This window comes from Condylostylus longicornis, unplaced genomic scaffold (assembly GCF_029603195.1).
Source record: "Condylostylus longicornis isolate FDR11 unplaced genomic scaffold, ASM2960319v2 ptg000027l, whole genome shotgun sequence".
NCBI lineage: Eukaryota > Metazoa > Arthropoda > Insecta > Diptera > Dolichopodidae > Condylostylus > Condylostylus longicornis.
Window position 1 is genome coordinate 1,074,847 of NW_026577996.1, and position 15,390 is coordinate 1,090,236.

The 15,390-nt window shown below is 26.4% G+C and overlaps 2 protein-coding genes across 3 annotated transcripts; both read left to right on the top strand.

Annotated features, from left to right (window-relative positions):
- The first annotated feature begins 1,676 nt into the window (after positions 1–1,676).
- On the top strand, positions 1,677–3,893 carry LOC129607472 (angiotensin-converting enzyme-like). Its single transcript, XM_055518499.1, has 5 exons — positions 1,677–1,893; positions 2,318–3,018; positions 3,082–3,299; positions 3,367–3,689; positions 3,754–3,893. The coding sequence occupies exons 1-5, from the start codon at positions 1,677–1,679 to the stop codon at positions 3,858–3,860; spliced, it is 1,566 nt and encodes a 521-aa protein (XP_055374474.1). The 3' UTR covers positions 3,861–3,893.
- A 912-nt stretch (positions 3,894–4,805) lies between these two features.
- On the top strand, positions 4,806–7,791 carry LOC129607455 (angiotensin-converting enzyme-like). Of its 2 annotated transcripts, none has more exons than XR_008696814.1 (7): positions 4,806–4,901; positions 4,976–5,600; positions 5,969–6,341; positions 6,417–6,735; positions 7,004–7,206; positions 7,296–7,398; positions 7,472–7,611. XR_008696814.1 is itself a non-coding variant. In XM_055518486.1 (7 exons), exons 1-7 carry the CDS (start codon positions 4,857–4,859, stop codon positions 7,656–7,658), a joined length of 1,878 nt encoding a protein of 625 aa, XP_055374461.1. In that variant the 5' UTR covers positions 4,806–4,856; the 3' UTR covers positions 7,659–7,791. The 2 variants fall into 2 exon arrangements, 1 of the variants encoding a protein (XP_055374461.1); XM_055518486.1 differs by having other exon boundaries at positions 7,273–7,398; positions 7,472–7,791.
- The last annotated feature ends 7,599 nt before the right edge of the window (positions 7,792–15,390 follow it).

The window sequence follows — 15,390 nt, forward strand, 5'->3', positions numbered from 1 at the left end:
GCTTTGAACGAATCGAACAATCCTTAAAGAATGTGGAAGAAAAACTAAGAAGCTTATTTGATTTTGGTGTGGGCTTTTTGTAATCTTAAAAGCTAATAATTTGAGTATCAACAAATTTTTTTCTATATAGCATAACCAACTTATCTTTTTAGTTGGTTTCATATGTTTATTATTTTTCATTATAATTATTTTACTTTTTGCTCCTTCATTCCAAATGTTCTCATATCAAAAAATATTTATGTATGTATGCATATATTTTGGTTAGAACTTTTTATTTTCAAGATTTGCCTTGAAATTTGATTAAAAATTTAGAAACAAAAACGGTTTCAAGTAAAACGAGTTCACATTTTCGACTCTATGGTAACCTTACAAATTATTGGTTCTATGAGTCTTATAAGAATTTTTATAGCGTTATGACCACACCCAATAACATTTTCTTTTTGGAACAGTTTTTATTTTTTAATTTAGTTTTTAAATGCACGGACATAGGTCAATCAATTCATGGGTTAGTTTCAGAGTGCGACCAATAGAGTGTGGAATTTAAAAACCCTGCACACGTTTTACATTTTAATCAAATTTATCCAAATATAACAAGCGTTTCCGATTTCAACACCTATCCGATTTGAGATACATATGTATGTCCATAATATGACAGTTAGTGATAGAACTTTAAACAATTAATTTGTAATGCAAAGTTAATTACAGTAACAAAGTGTTTCAACCAATGATTAATTTATATTAACAGTCAACTATAGTTTAATTAAAAATAAAATTTAATTTGGAAGAGATAACATTTGGTTTTGACCTTGAATAAGAAATTAACCATGAGACAAAAGCATTTTTAAAGCTCTAAAAAATTCAGATAACGAAAAAAAATTTTTAAATTTTGAATTAAATTTGTTTTAGTCTTAGTTAACATTGAGAATCAGTACAGAATGTTATCAAATTACGGAAATTTTTTGGTCTTCATTTGTTGCATGTTTTTGCTGCATACGGTAAGATATAATCTATAAAAATGAATTAGTTTTTAGTGACAAGCTTACGTTTTTTTAAGTGTGCACAAGAAGAATCGCCAGTAGAAAGAGAGATACGAGAATATGTAGTCACCTTAGATAAACAAATGTTTCCCCTTTATGAAACAATTCATGCTTTGACCTTTGGAAAAGGTATAGGTCAATATGATGAAAAGTTAAGTCTTTTATCCAGTATGGGTAAGTTTAATTAATTTTAAACAGAATATAATAATTTTTTATTACAATTAAAATGTATTTATTAAAGAAATATAAGCGACTTAAAGATAAAATGACTGGATTTTCTGAATAAGCGGAAATCTATTTCGATACCATAAAAAAGATGGTGTAATAATACCACAAAGATGGGCTTATGAAAGACCATCTTTGCCAAATTTTTTTTGATTCTAATAGTTATTATATTTTTAATTATAGTGAATACTTTTCTACACACGCATACATACATATAACTCAAATTTTATATTTATGTTTACTTTAACAGCCGATGCCGTTGCTGCTCAGACAAAAGAAGCTCAACTATTTGATCCAAGACAGATCGAAAACAAAAATTTACGTATACGTATCAAAAATATTCGTAGATCAGCATATTTGTACATATTGGGTGCAGATTATTTTAACAAATTTGAAAAATTGGTGACTGCGATGATGGAAACAGCGTTATCACCAATTATGTGCGACTATGCGACGAGGACAAAATGTGATTTAGTTTATTTGGCTGATGTTCGTAATGTAATGAATAATCGAAATAATTCAGAAGAACTTAAATACTATTGGGAAGAATATCGAAGGAAGAATGACAATATTGGTCATTACGTGTTTCCAGAATTTGTTGACCTTTGGGTAAAAGCAGCAAATGATACGCGTAAGTTAAGTTTTTTTCCATATCAACATTGTCAGCTTACTTGTGGTAATGTTGTCACTGCAATAATAAAATCTCTAAATGAGAATTTTATTTATTCATTCTGTAATGTGATATTTCCTAATTATTCATAACATTTTTTTGAATTCTCCTCTTTTTCCACAAAACTCCGGCAAGGTTTGGTTGATTCTCCAGTAAGTCTACCTTTCATGAAGATATTACAGGATGGCTTCCGACTGCAGTCGACCATTCTATACTATGTATTTTTTAGTAGATTCTTTAGAATATTCTTGAAACAGCACTTTAAGTTTACCTGCAAGCGATTTTAAACCAACCTTTCTACAGCACGTCTTTCCAAGATCCATATATTATTAGTTTTAAATTTAATACTTTGCAAACTTATCAAATATAAAATTATAATTTTTAGGTGAAACTCCTGTTGAATTTCTCTATAATTCATATGCGGATGGTACCATGAGTACAAACATACAAATAGTAATGGATGAACTTATGCCATTTTATAAGGAATTTCATGCACATGTTCGTCATAAATTGAATAAAAAATATGGTGACAATGTTGTCTTTAAAACTGGATTAATTCCTCATCATCTCTTTGAAATTTTAACTTTACAAGCCTGGAAGAAAGAAAGTCCACTTGAACATGCATATCCAGAAAAAAGATTACCAAATATTTTAGCAGGCATGGAAAAAGAAGGTTTAGATGCCGACAAAATCGTTCAAATCGCTGAAGATTATTACAAATCGATGGGATTTGAACCCCTTTCAGAAAAAATTAAAACAAACTTTCAAAAATTACCGGGTAAAAAGAGCGCTAGTGTAGAATGTAGAGGTCAAGTTTATGATCAAACACCTAATGTTCGAATGGAATATTGCCCACAAGTTCATTTTAAGAAGTTTTTGCAAATGCATGGTTACCTCGGAAGAGTTCATTATGGCTATGAAAAACGTGATTTACCATTTTCTATGTTCAATTCATATAATTTTGAAGATGCTGTTGGTGAAGCAATCATACTTTCAGCGTCATGTCCCGAAAACATTGTCAAACAAGGATTTGTGTCGGAAACAACATATACAAAAGAGTTGGATATGAATCGTCTATTTAGAATGGTAACATTTTAATTCAAAAATTGTATAAAAAATATGTGTACGCAGTAACATAACTAATCGTAGGGAGTTCACACTATGTTCAATATACCGGTTTATTATGTTCATGTTAAATTATTTGAGGATCTATTAAATGGAGTCACTAATTTTGATGATATTAATATTCATTATTGGAATTTAATGGAAAAATATGCTGGAGTGGAACCACCATTTGACAGAAATTATACTTCATTCGACTTACCTGTTAAATTTTATGAAGATATTCAGTTGAATCGTTTAGTTACGTAAGCATCGTATTGTATTATAGTTTTTTTATTTTGACAAGTTTACAAAATTTTAAAAATCTTGTAGAAAATTCGTTTCTGAAATACTTGGTTATCAAATTTATGATTCACTTTGTAAAATAGCCAATAAATATGGAGAAAATGCGGAAACTGCTGATGATTTACATAATTGTAATTTGGAAGGTAGTGTTATCGTTGGACAAGTTTTACATGAAATGATGTCAAAAGGATCTAAAAAACCTTGGCGTAAAATATTAGAAATTGTAACTGGAAATGATCAGGGCATATCAAGTGTTGGTGTTCTAAACTATTACAAACCTTTAAGAGAATGGCTACAGAGGGATCTTCAATCAAATGGAATCATTCCTGGTTGGGATAAATCAAATAGAGGTAAAAGTCTATAGTAAAGGTCAAAAAGTAAATAAATCCTAAACATTTTCTATTAAATTTTTAGTATTGGATGGCAACAGAAATAGTCCAGGATTATTATTTAGAAGTTATGATTTGCCAACAATTCGATTTAACCACACAAGTTCATTTAATCATGCTAACGCAGTATAATTCTCAAACTTTTTGTAAATATGGCAATTTTTAAATAGAATTTAAAATAAAATTCCTTAAATTAATCAAGGGTTTAACTCACTGTTTTAACAATCAATGACCTATTTGCAAAAAGAATTATAAAGCTGAATTTTGATTTCAATCAATCTAAAATTTAATTTGGAGATCTTTCGAAAATTATTAAACTTTAGCTTCTCAATTCCATTAACATAAATTCATTTGTTACAGCAAAATTTTGTAAGTATTTTTAATAGGTAAGGTTAGCAAAATTTCTTTAAGAAGTCCCAGATAAAGTAAAAAATTACTTAATTTGAAAGAAAATTCATAATAAACAATAACGTGTATTGCATACAATAAATCTAAATATAAACTGGACAGGGATGCTCAACCAACCAAAACACTGCGATTCATGTAGATCATTGTGTATTAAATTATTTATTCGAAAATTAAAAATGAATTGATTTTAATAATTTGTAAGAGAACCATTTGGAAACAATTGAGCTTAAACATAAAATCAATTTTGAAGAAAGTTTAACGGTATACATTTTTACACCTGATTAATCCGTTATTTTTAATATCCCAACACTAATCGATTTTTTTCGGTTTCGTGAAAGACCTTATGTTTTCACATATAAAAGTTTTAAATACAATTGAACCAATGAACCCAGTTATCGAAAACCCAAACTTTAAATTTCTGATAAGATTCCGTAAGGAAGTTTGATTTATCGTCTTTTTCATTAGATGGCCCGTAAATTTTACAATTTCAGTCAACAATTTTTGTTGTGCATACACATGCATACATAGGAATCATAATTGTTGACCTCTGGGTTAAATTGATTCAATACAATTTAGAAAAAGAAATGAACCTTATTTTCAATTAATAAATTTCAATTTTAAATACAAGAAAAATTTTGATTCAATTAGTTGATAAATGTTTGCTTTTGAGTGAGTTTAAAATACAAAAACGGTACAAAATATAAAATTTATTTATTTAAAATGATTTCTAGCACAAAATTTTTCTTATTTTGTTTAATAATAATTGTAAGCTGGAATTTTGATCTTAAACAAAAATAAAAAACCATAATAATATTGAAATTTTTAAATTAATTTTCAAGTGCCTTAAAGGAAACGTTCAACTTTTACAAATTAAAACAACTAATTATCAAAATCAATCGGATTTAATTGATTCCAGTTCGGTAACTTCTTCAGATGATAATCATTTATTAGAAAGCGAATTAAAAAATGCTAATATAGCGTTAGAAAAGAATAATATTTGGTTGGCAAAATTAAGAGGGAAAAATCTCGATGATATTCCATTATTAAGTACAATAACATTAAAGTATGAAATTAAGGATATTATAAAATTTATGAAAAGTGTAAAAGATAATTTAAGAAAGAATTTTACAAAAATTGTATCATCATCATCATTAAACCAGAATTTAATAAGGCAATATGAATTTATTGCAAAACTAGATTACAATGTTTTGCCATTATTAGAAACTTTTTTAATAAATGACATTTTAGAACAAAATAAAATTGAAATGAATTTTTGTAGTTTTAACCATTCTGACAGTAATTGTACTTTAAATGGAAAAGATTTATTTAACATAATTACGGCGAGCGACGATGTAGAAATATTAAATTTTTATTTCGTGCAATTCATGGAAAAACTTGGAAAAAATAAAATGGAAAAATATACAGAGTTTTTGAAACTTTTTAACAACGCAGCTAAATTAAATGGTAAATATGAGTTCTTGGTTTTTTAATCTTGGTTTTGGAATCATAAAATTAATTTTAAGCAATACAATCGAATTATATTTGATATTACGATTAACGTAGTAATTTATTCTTATTTATAAATTACAAGTTACTATATAAATTGTAAACAATTTGATAGCAATTTTCTTGAAATGTATAATAGTAATTCAGAACATGAGCAGAAGTCATAGTGTAAAATATTAATTCTTCCATTGATTATTTCAAATATTTTAGTATTTTGGGTATAATTGCACAAAATGTGTTAAGATAAAATCTATTTAAGATTGTAATTTTAAAATTCTACATTATTTACTCATTTTGTTTCATTCCATTTTAATTAATATGAAAAGGTTTCGAGAATGCCAATGAAATGTTAAAATTTCCCTATGAATTGAACAAAAAAGTAAATGGCAGCAATAATTATATTGATGACATATTAAAATCAATTATGGATGAAATTAAACCATTTCACCGTCAATTGTACGCCTATATACGCCATCACTTACAGAAAAAATTCAACACAGTCAATGAAACTTTAATAAGATACGATGGACCAATACCAGATTATTTACATCAGAAATTAATTGCAAATACTTATGCAGATGATTTACAATTTTTTGAATTTAAACCGGTAAATGAATATGATTCTTTACGATATAAAAATGCAACAAAAATGTTGGCAGATATTAAATCAAAGTATCAAAGTTTCGGATTCGAAATTGGGTACGAATATTTGAAAATTTCAGTTTTACAATTTTGAATTTTTTAAAATTGCAATAATTTTTATTTTAATTTAAGAAAAATGCCGCTTTCCGTGATTATTGGTGAAAATTGGTCACATCCAAAATTCGATGATTCTTATGGCAGAAAGGAACTAAAATTGAATATTGGGTTAAACGCGACCGAAAATCAATTCTATGAAACATTTTTAGAATATTTTAAATATTTGGAATTCACCTATGGATACTCCCAGCCATGGATATTTAGAAAATTACTTCCAAGAGCTTTTAGCACTAGTATAGCAAATGCTTTAAAACATTCTTTGGAAAATATAACATTAAATGATGTTGATACATCAAGCATAAATATATCTAATTTAAATCGATTTATTACTAAGGTTTTTTAAATTTTTATGTTTGATTGGGTGTCGTCAGGAAATGAAACGCTCTAAGACATAACGCCGTAAATATTATCGACGCGAGTTTCGCTGAACAAATCATCATAAAAATTATATTTGTTAAAGTGGGAGATGGTATATATATGAATTAGCTCCCACTTAAAGTGAATAAATAAATTTAAAATGGTTAATTTCGGATTGGACGCACCCACTATAAATTTTTTCATATATAAATTTTTTACAATTTTACATACCTTAAAATTTTCAGGCAATTCAAAATATTTTTGGCATTCAATCTAAATATGTCACAAGCCAAACAATTAAATGTTTGCAAACAAGAGAATTAAAGAATGAAACTTGTGAATTTTGGTCTAAAAAACTAGAGTTTCAAGGCATTTCAACAAATAGAATTGATAGTAATTCAGAAGTATTGGCATGGAAGTTGAATGCATGGAACGAAGATGATTATGGGTAATTATTACTCTTTAGGAGAACCTCTTTTACGAATCTTTTACAAACAGTTTCTTCTCTTTTTAGTGACATAATATCAATTATTTTAGGTTTTCAAATATATGAAGGTCTTTGTGAAAAGATTGATATAAAGATCGATAATCTTTCTAATTGTGATTTTTCTGGAAGAACAAAAATTGGTCAAACAATTAAGCACGTTTATTTATTTTTCAAAGAACACAATTTTTATTAAATGTTTAAAATAAATTTTTATATTGTTTTTTAGGAAAATTTTTATGGAAGGGTCATCGATCTCATGGAAAGAGCAAATTAAGAATTTACTTCCAAAAGATCAGCAAAATAATGAAGCAATACTGTCAGCTAAATCAATGTTAAAATATTTTCAACCACTTTATGAATGGTTAGAAGAATACAATAAGATAAATAATGTGGAAATCGAATGGAATTTTTAAGTCTTGCACATGCCTAAGTTTTTCTCTCACGTATTTTAGTTTTTATTTTTATTTATTTTGCAATAGTTTTTTGTAATTTTTTTTATTGTATGTAAGTATTTAATTTTATTAAATTTCAAAATCATTCTTCTAATTTTAAATATTTTTAAATTAAGATATTTTTATGATTAAACAAGCTCTTACTAAAAAATTTTGACTTGGACGTCATACTCGTATAACATCGATAGCTGTTTGGTTAAAGGTTTCGGTCTACAGCATTGAAATTTGAAAAAGAACAAAGTAGTTTATAGATTGCTTAAGTGCTTCTGGTAATCGGTATACAAAAAGATTTAAAGAAATAGCTTATTCTATCGGGAAATTAGCTAAGTAAAATAATGCTGGAAAAGCTAAAAAAAGTTCCAAAAAATAAGAATATTAAAATTTTATTTTTCTTTCGGCAATTTTCAAATAGTTTTCATATTTTCAAATAGCTAGAGCTCTTAAACTTAAGTTTGTTTTGTTACAAACTATTATTTTATTTTTGTTCGAACTCGTTTTTTCCCCCACTTCAATTTAATGATTTCCAAATCCATTTTTTTTGAGGTCGTATTAAACAGAAAAAAACAACGCCATTTAAAAGTCCTTCATGCCTCTTAATTTTTTCTCTAAAAAGAGAGGGTCTTTTGCTTAAAAATTTTCATACTTAATAATGGTTAAGAAAGAGTTCATTTCTTTTTTATTTTTTATTACTATTATTTTTAACTTTGTGTTCATTTATACTTTTCCATTTTTTTCTACTTTTATTAATATTTTGTACAAATTTTCCTAATTTTCTTTCATTTTGGTTATTTTTTTTTACACTCACGTCACATTATATGAATCGTTAAACAAGATTACAAATTACTTTCGGAAAATTTACAAAAGGAATAAAAGTATACAAAAAAGAAGAAAATAAATAAAATATACCAAAAATCTAAAATGAAATTTCGAGTTGGCATACACAAATAATCATACAGGGCATTGCTTTACATTCATTGTTACTTCTTTACCTAAATTATTTACATGCATACTCGTATATGGATAAACATAACGAATAGCTACACAAGTTGAATTTAAAGGATTTTGACCTTCCCACACAGTTGGAAATTTTGATTTTTTTTTCATATTTTTTTCCTTTTTTTTTTTCTTTCAAATAAACCAGCAGCTGTTAAACACTTGTAATAGGTTTTAAATGTAAATAAATATTTTCCTATTTTTTTTTAAAGGTTTTTCTTTCTCTTAGAAACTTTCATGATGCATTTAGAAAAAAATTTAATTAGCATAATATTTTAGAAATATCACATTTGAGATTTCTTTCTCATATTAACTGGGAATTTTCTCCAGAGTGAGTAATTTTTTTCATTAAAATTGTATATGAAGCCTTCTAAATTATTTTAGACTAGATCAGAAAAATTTTTTAAATTTGTAGATGTTGTAAAATTTCCTTGGACTTCACTAAATGTACTATACTTGTACATTTGGAAAAAAAGGAAACATTATAGAAAAAAAATCTTCTTATTTGAAGATTACATTGTAAAAATGCAATCTTCTTAGACGGTGAATGAAAGAGTTGATACATTATTTGAAATAAGGCCCATAATTTCGTTCAAAGTAATTAGGGCCCTGCCAGTTTTTTTATAGAAAATTACTGAAGTGCATGGTATTTAACATTTTTACCGATGTGTATTAGTGGAATAACATATATCATTCCATTGCAATAACGTTTTAGGCTTCTACAATATATTTATCATAGAATAAAAACCGCAAGATGAATCACAGATCATCAAATACAAAGATGAATTTTAATCTTCATAGAGTATCATTTGTAAAATAAAATTTATAGGCCTGTATACAAATATTTTATGATGTTGAAAAAAATTCATCATTTTCAACCAAATTCTAACACATTTTTATAACTTGACCTTTTCAATTTGAGAACATAAAATAAAAAATAACAAAAAACAAAACTTGTATATGGGAATCAAATTGTAAGAAATATTTTTTGTCCTTCTATGTCCTTATTCAAAATGTAAATGTTATTATTCTCTGTAGTTAAAAAATATTTTCACTTTTACAATAAATCTGATTTAGTTAACCACATATGTTACAGCATTTTCCAAAAGATAAAATATATTTGTATGTACATACTTTTATGATTTTTAACGGTTTAATCATATGACCGCATTGCAGATAAAAAAAACCGAAATTTTCAATGTGTTTGAACTTGCAAATGTAAGTTCACAAATGTACAAGCATAGTGTTTGTGTGTATATAATATGGATAAGTAAGTATAAATTAACATTTTTTTGTTGTAGCTATAAGTATTTCTTAGTCTCTAAATAAATTTTGAAAACATACAAAACGTCCAATAATTTCAATGCGACTTACAGTATATTGCCTGGCACGATTGTAAAGAACAGCGGCGAAAATTGGGCCACCTTGTTTGACTCCTGATTGCATCGCGCTTAATTGTGTTGGAAACCTTCTAGAAGTCGATGAAGGGCATGTGGTGTTCTATATTTGGCAGTCTATTGAGTGCTCGAATATTATTCAAAGTGTGTTCACTTGAACGACACAATTCCGATGTGTCTGGAATCTAGCCCGTCCTTCACGTTTTGTATCTTTTAATTTTGTTCTTAACCAATAATGGATAATTGTTGGCAACACCTTGTATGCTATATTTAGTAGGGAAATGCCTAAATCAAATCGAATTTAAAATTTGATTCAAATCATATTTAACATATTTTTGGTATGTCCTTGAATAATGATTATTATTCTACAGGACATTTTATGAGTTTTATCCTATTGTTATTTTATTCAATTTCTTCCATACTTGTATAAAACAATTTCATATTGAATTTAAAAATATAATTTCACTTTATTTTAATTACAAAATACAGAAGTGATCACAGTTTATTTTCGAGTAGTAAAATTCGATATAAAATTGATTTAATCGGCTAATATACAAGATTTTGTATAAATACTTGATATAGTTATATATATTACAAAATATTGTTAGATACATTCATTTCAGATTTTAATAGTTTACTAAATCTTCCTACTTACTTTGATGGATTCTAATTTTATTCTAGTCGTAAAAATTAATTTTTCATTGCAACGTTCATTTATTACATTCTAATATCTTAAAATTTAATTTGAACTATACAATAATTTGTACTATGTACGTATACAAACTCTTGCTAAGAAATAAGAATTAAATTTTAAAGAAAAGCAATATGAAAGTTTCCCACTATGTTGTATTGTAGAATAGGACGTAATATTACAAAAACTTTTTAAATTATTTTTCAAAATTTATAATTTTTAATGCGGTTTCATTTATTAATCCCGTCTAGCCATTTTAAAGTCAATTTTTGGAAACACATCAAATAAAGCGTTACCTTCCCAATAGCTTCCCAATGCGATTTGTGAATTAATTTTTTTGTCGATTTAAAAATTTTTTAACAGACTCGTATCTTTGTACTTTTCACCCTTATAGGAGTAATGGTAGGCAGTTTCTTTGGTATAAAAAGTAATTTTATTCAACTGCATTCTTTCAAAAATTACACTTAATTGTTAACAAACATCATCTAAACAACCGGCTATATGCCAAGTATTTACAGAAATTTATAAAATAAACAGAAAATAAAATTTCTCATATAATAAAACTCTTCATTCTTGAATAACCCTTACATAACTTTTAAAAAAATTTTTGTTTGCTCACTTATTTCGATGTTCATTTTTTTTACATCGTTTAACTTTTACTTTTTTTGCGTCAGGAAGGAAAACCCACTTAAGTGAATCCAGAATAAAATACTTTTCTTTTCATAAACTTTTAAAATTTTTGTTTTAAATAAAAATATTTTCCATTTTTTTTTTTTTGAAACAATAATAAAAATAAAGTGTCGAAAAATATAAGAGCATCGACAATTTTCTCTCTTAATGCTCAATAAACTTGAAATCGAACAAAACTAATGCAATAGACTCCTTGCAAACCAAATTTTTAATCATCGTTCCTTGCCCAGAAATTCACGTTCAAAGAAATTAACAAATAAAAAAATATTAAACTACATACATATTGTTGCGTTCTTAACAAAAAAACAAGTTGTTATTAAAATTCATTGTTGAGCACTTCATTAAAATTAAGAAAAAAACTCGTGTGCAATGTTTATTGCACTAAATTCAATGCTATTTTAAATTTCTTAATTTCAGTTATTTTTACCACCTCCACTTACTTTTATGGTCCTACATTAAAAGATGAATTCAACAATCAACTGAAATAACTTTACGTGTGCAATGGAAATCCCACATAATTTCATGATTTTATCCATTGTTAACTTAAACTGGTATCAATTTTTATATTTTTAAAAAGTTTTCTATATAGCTGAAACGTGCAAACAGTTATTGTGGGAATTGCATTATTTGCTTGTCTAGAATTTCATTATTTTATAATCGATATTGATATTGTGTTCCATAAAATTTTTTATTATAATGATTTTATCAAATAGTGAAGGTAAACATTTCTTTTTCGGTCATAATTTTGTAAATGTAATTTTACTGCACAGAAATGTTTTGCATACAATACGATAAAATTTAGGGAGACGAAGTGCAAGTTGATCTTTTGTTTGTTGTGCTATTTTCAAAGTGAACGAATAATTAATATTAATATACTACCTTAATTTTCCATGAAAGTTTTTGAAGATGTCAGAGACAGCTTTAGTTGGACTTGTGATTGCAGAATGAAAATTGAAAGGAGAAATTTTGAGTTTCGTTTCAACTTTAGCTGAAATCTGCATTTGAAAAATCGAACCAAAACATCTTAGATAAATCAAGCCTCTTTTCTTAGTACTTCTTTTCTGCAGTTTTATTTAATGCCACTTTCTTCAGTGGTGGCTGGCTACTGTAAAGTTTTCAATCCAGTTTTTGTAGCCAAATTAAAAAAAATCGAAATTCTTGAATTAAAATTGCATTTTCTGAAATGAATAAAACTAGATGTTATCATTACTTTTATTATATTAAATAAAAGTTATTTTTTATACACTAATGAAATTCAACAAACTGCTTGAATTATAATTTTAAAAATCATCATTTTATAACAATAAATCTTAAATCGTGATTGTACATATAAACATGACTTTAAATCTTAACTGTAAATAATTTTGAGGAATATTTTGAATAAGAAAACCCATTAAGAATATTTTTGGAATATTTCCAAAAAAAAAAAATTTGTAATATATTTTTGTGCAAGTTTAAGGACAACAAGAGATTAAAAAAATACTGACAATCATTTATACAATATCCAAACATACAACATACACTAAAACATATACATATAAATTTTATTTTCATTTATAAGCAAGACGATGAATTTTTGAAATTGAAATTGTAAAATTTATTCTTATCTCATTTTTCCTTATTGGCCGGCTGGGATATTTTTGTGAATGAACGTGTAATTGGAAATTATTAAAGATTTCAGAAAACTATTGAAAAAAAAATTAAAGAATTTAATACAGACCAAAGCATCAGAGGTGGAAGACTTTAACATAGTAAATGATTTCGTATGTAGAAATTTATTTTGTTTTATTATGGATAAATTGTACTAAATTTTACTAACCCGAGTTCTATTATCTACATTTTCTTTTGTGTGAAATTTTAACGATGTAGCTTGGATTGAAAGTATTTGGCAAAATTTATAATTGTGGCACTAATTTTAACTTAACATTATGTATTACAGACGCACATATATAGGGACAAACAGGTGGAAGCAATATTAAAAGGACTCGACAAGCAAGAACATCAGCAAGTTATACAATATACATATACATATATAGCGGGATATTACAAAAATCCTAAAAATTATGATATTGTCACATCACTATCTTAAAATTATTTTAAATTGCAATAATGTAATTTAAAATTGCATAACTACAGTAATGAGCCTGCAATTTACAAATTTCATATGTACATACCTCAGTAAGCAAACATTATTTTGACTTTAATCGATAACATTCTTAAATATACATACACTTGAATGTATATTAGTATTTATTGTAAATGATTGTAAAAAAAACGAGTAGACACAAGTATAATTAAAAATTATGAACTTATATTCGTTTCCTGTTATGTGCCTAACGTTTCAATTCTTAATATGATCTTAAACATCTCACAGATTCAAAATGGGGTGGGAGAGTAGTTTTAATCAAATAGTAAAAATATTTAGACAGCATGAAATATATTCTTATGGGAATCTTTCTCTTTAATAATATTTTTTTTCCACATTCAATTTACAAACTACAATTATTGTTGGGTAACAATTGAGGTTAATTAAAAGTCTGAAAGATAAAACTTACATAAGATAAACAATAACAAAGGTTTTGTATTTTAAATTGAAAATCTTCTCAGCTCATGAGAGAGGCTTTTTTATGCATTATTTTATAAGCTATTATTTTGTATAGAATGCGGTATACTGTTCTTCGTTCTACGAAGTAGATTTTGCTTGTTTGAGAAAAGCAAACAAAAGAATTAAATACAATGTAATTATGGTAGTGAAACTTTAATTTGGAAACATACTGATAAAATAAGAGAATATCAAGGAACCGGCGTTTTTCTTTTTCTTGTAGAGAGCAGTAGTGCTATTATTGAAATGAAACGCTCACGCCTTGTTGATTCCAGGGTGGCGGGTAGGTCTCGATAGATTTAATATTGCTGGGCACGATAGAATAGAGATTAACGAGCCCACGTTCTAACAAAGAGCGAGACCAGCATTTCTATCTGAAAACCGATATTTATCTCTAAATTTGAAACTCAAGAAAGAGATTTAAATGACAAGATCGCGCTTAACGAAAAAACATAACAAGATGAGAAAATAGTAAAACTTGATAAGGACCAAGTGGAAAATACTCATGGAAAATGTCTACCCAGAGAGGGTCATTTGAGGTTTCCTTTTTTATCTGGGTTCAACTGCAATATGGTCTAAATATTATATAAAATATCTTGAGTTTCTTTTGATAAATTTCATATATGTACAAGAGTAAGTTCCTTGAGATCGTTCATAATTTTGAATTAATTTTCTTCCAAGTGCACAAAAACAAGAAAACAAACCATAAAAGATAACAAAAATATTTTTGTTTTCTTTCATTCTCACCATATACCTACTCACATTTTCTTTATGTGTGTTAGGACAAAAATAAATATGGAATCTATTTATTTTCCTTGAAAATATGTTTTATAATTTAGAAAGGATACTAAGCCTAAAAGGATTCATTTGAATTTCAGAAAAAGATAAATAAGAAATTTTTTGCAAATTTCTAATTTATATAAGGCTTTTTTTTTACAAAAATAACATAAAATCTATAATTACATTTAAAATTTTATTTTGTTTTCAAGCAGAAAAGAATGAGTTTACATAGGTTTTAGATTTTTTTAATATTAGGAAACATTTTGTGTTCGTATGTCCTTGTTTGCTCTTGTTATTTTAAAGAGGAATCGTTATTTTTATTTTAATAATCATAAAATTTAATGAGTTCGTAAATTCATTGTTGTTTAATTTTCTATAATTTTCAATAATTAATTTATTTTGAACTAAATTTAGTAATCAACTTTTATAAAAAAAAAAACAAATTAAATTTTATTTATAATGAAAAACAAATTTGAGTGAATCACCAGAACTTAAGAGAAGAAAATTCTTTATACATATGTATATCGGAAATTATGTCAA

Bases quoted from the DNA above. Each gene is read 5' to 3' on its own strand.
- LOC129607472 (XM_055518499.1), top strand. From the start codon at position 1,677: ATGGAAACAGCGTTATCACCAATTATGTGCGACTATGCGACGAGGACA. The intron at 3,019-3,081 runs GTAACATTTTAA...AACTAATCGTAG, and splicing joins TGAATCGTCTATTTAGAATG to GGAGTTCACACTATGTTCAA. The intron at 3,300-3,366 runs GTAAGCATCGTA...AAAATCTTGTAG, and splicing joins CAGTTGAATCGTTTAGTTAC to AAAATTCGTTTCTGAAATAC.
- LOC129607455 (XM_055518486.1), top strand. From the start codon at position 4,857: ATGATTTCTAGCACAAAATTTTTCTTATTTTGTTTAATAATAATT. The intron at 6,736-7,003 runs GTTTTTTAAATT...TAAAATTTTCAG, and splicing joins TAAATCGATTTATTACTAAG to GCAATTCAAAATATTTTTGG. The intron at 7,207-7,272 runs GTAATTATTACT...TTCTCTTTTTAG, and splicing joins TGGAACGAAGATGATTATGG to TGACATAATATCAATTATTT.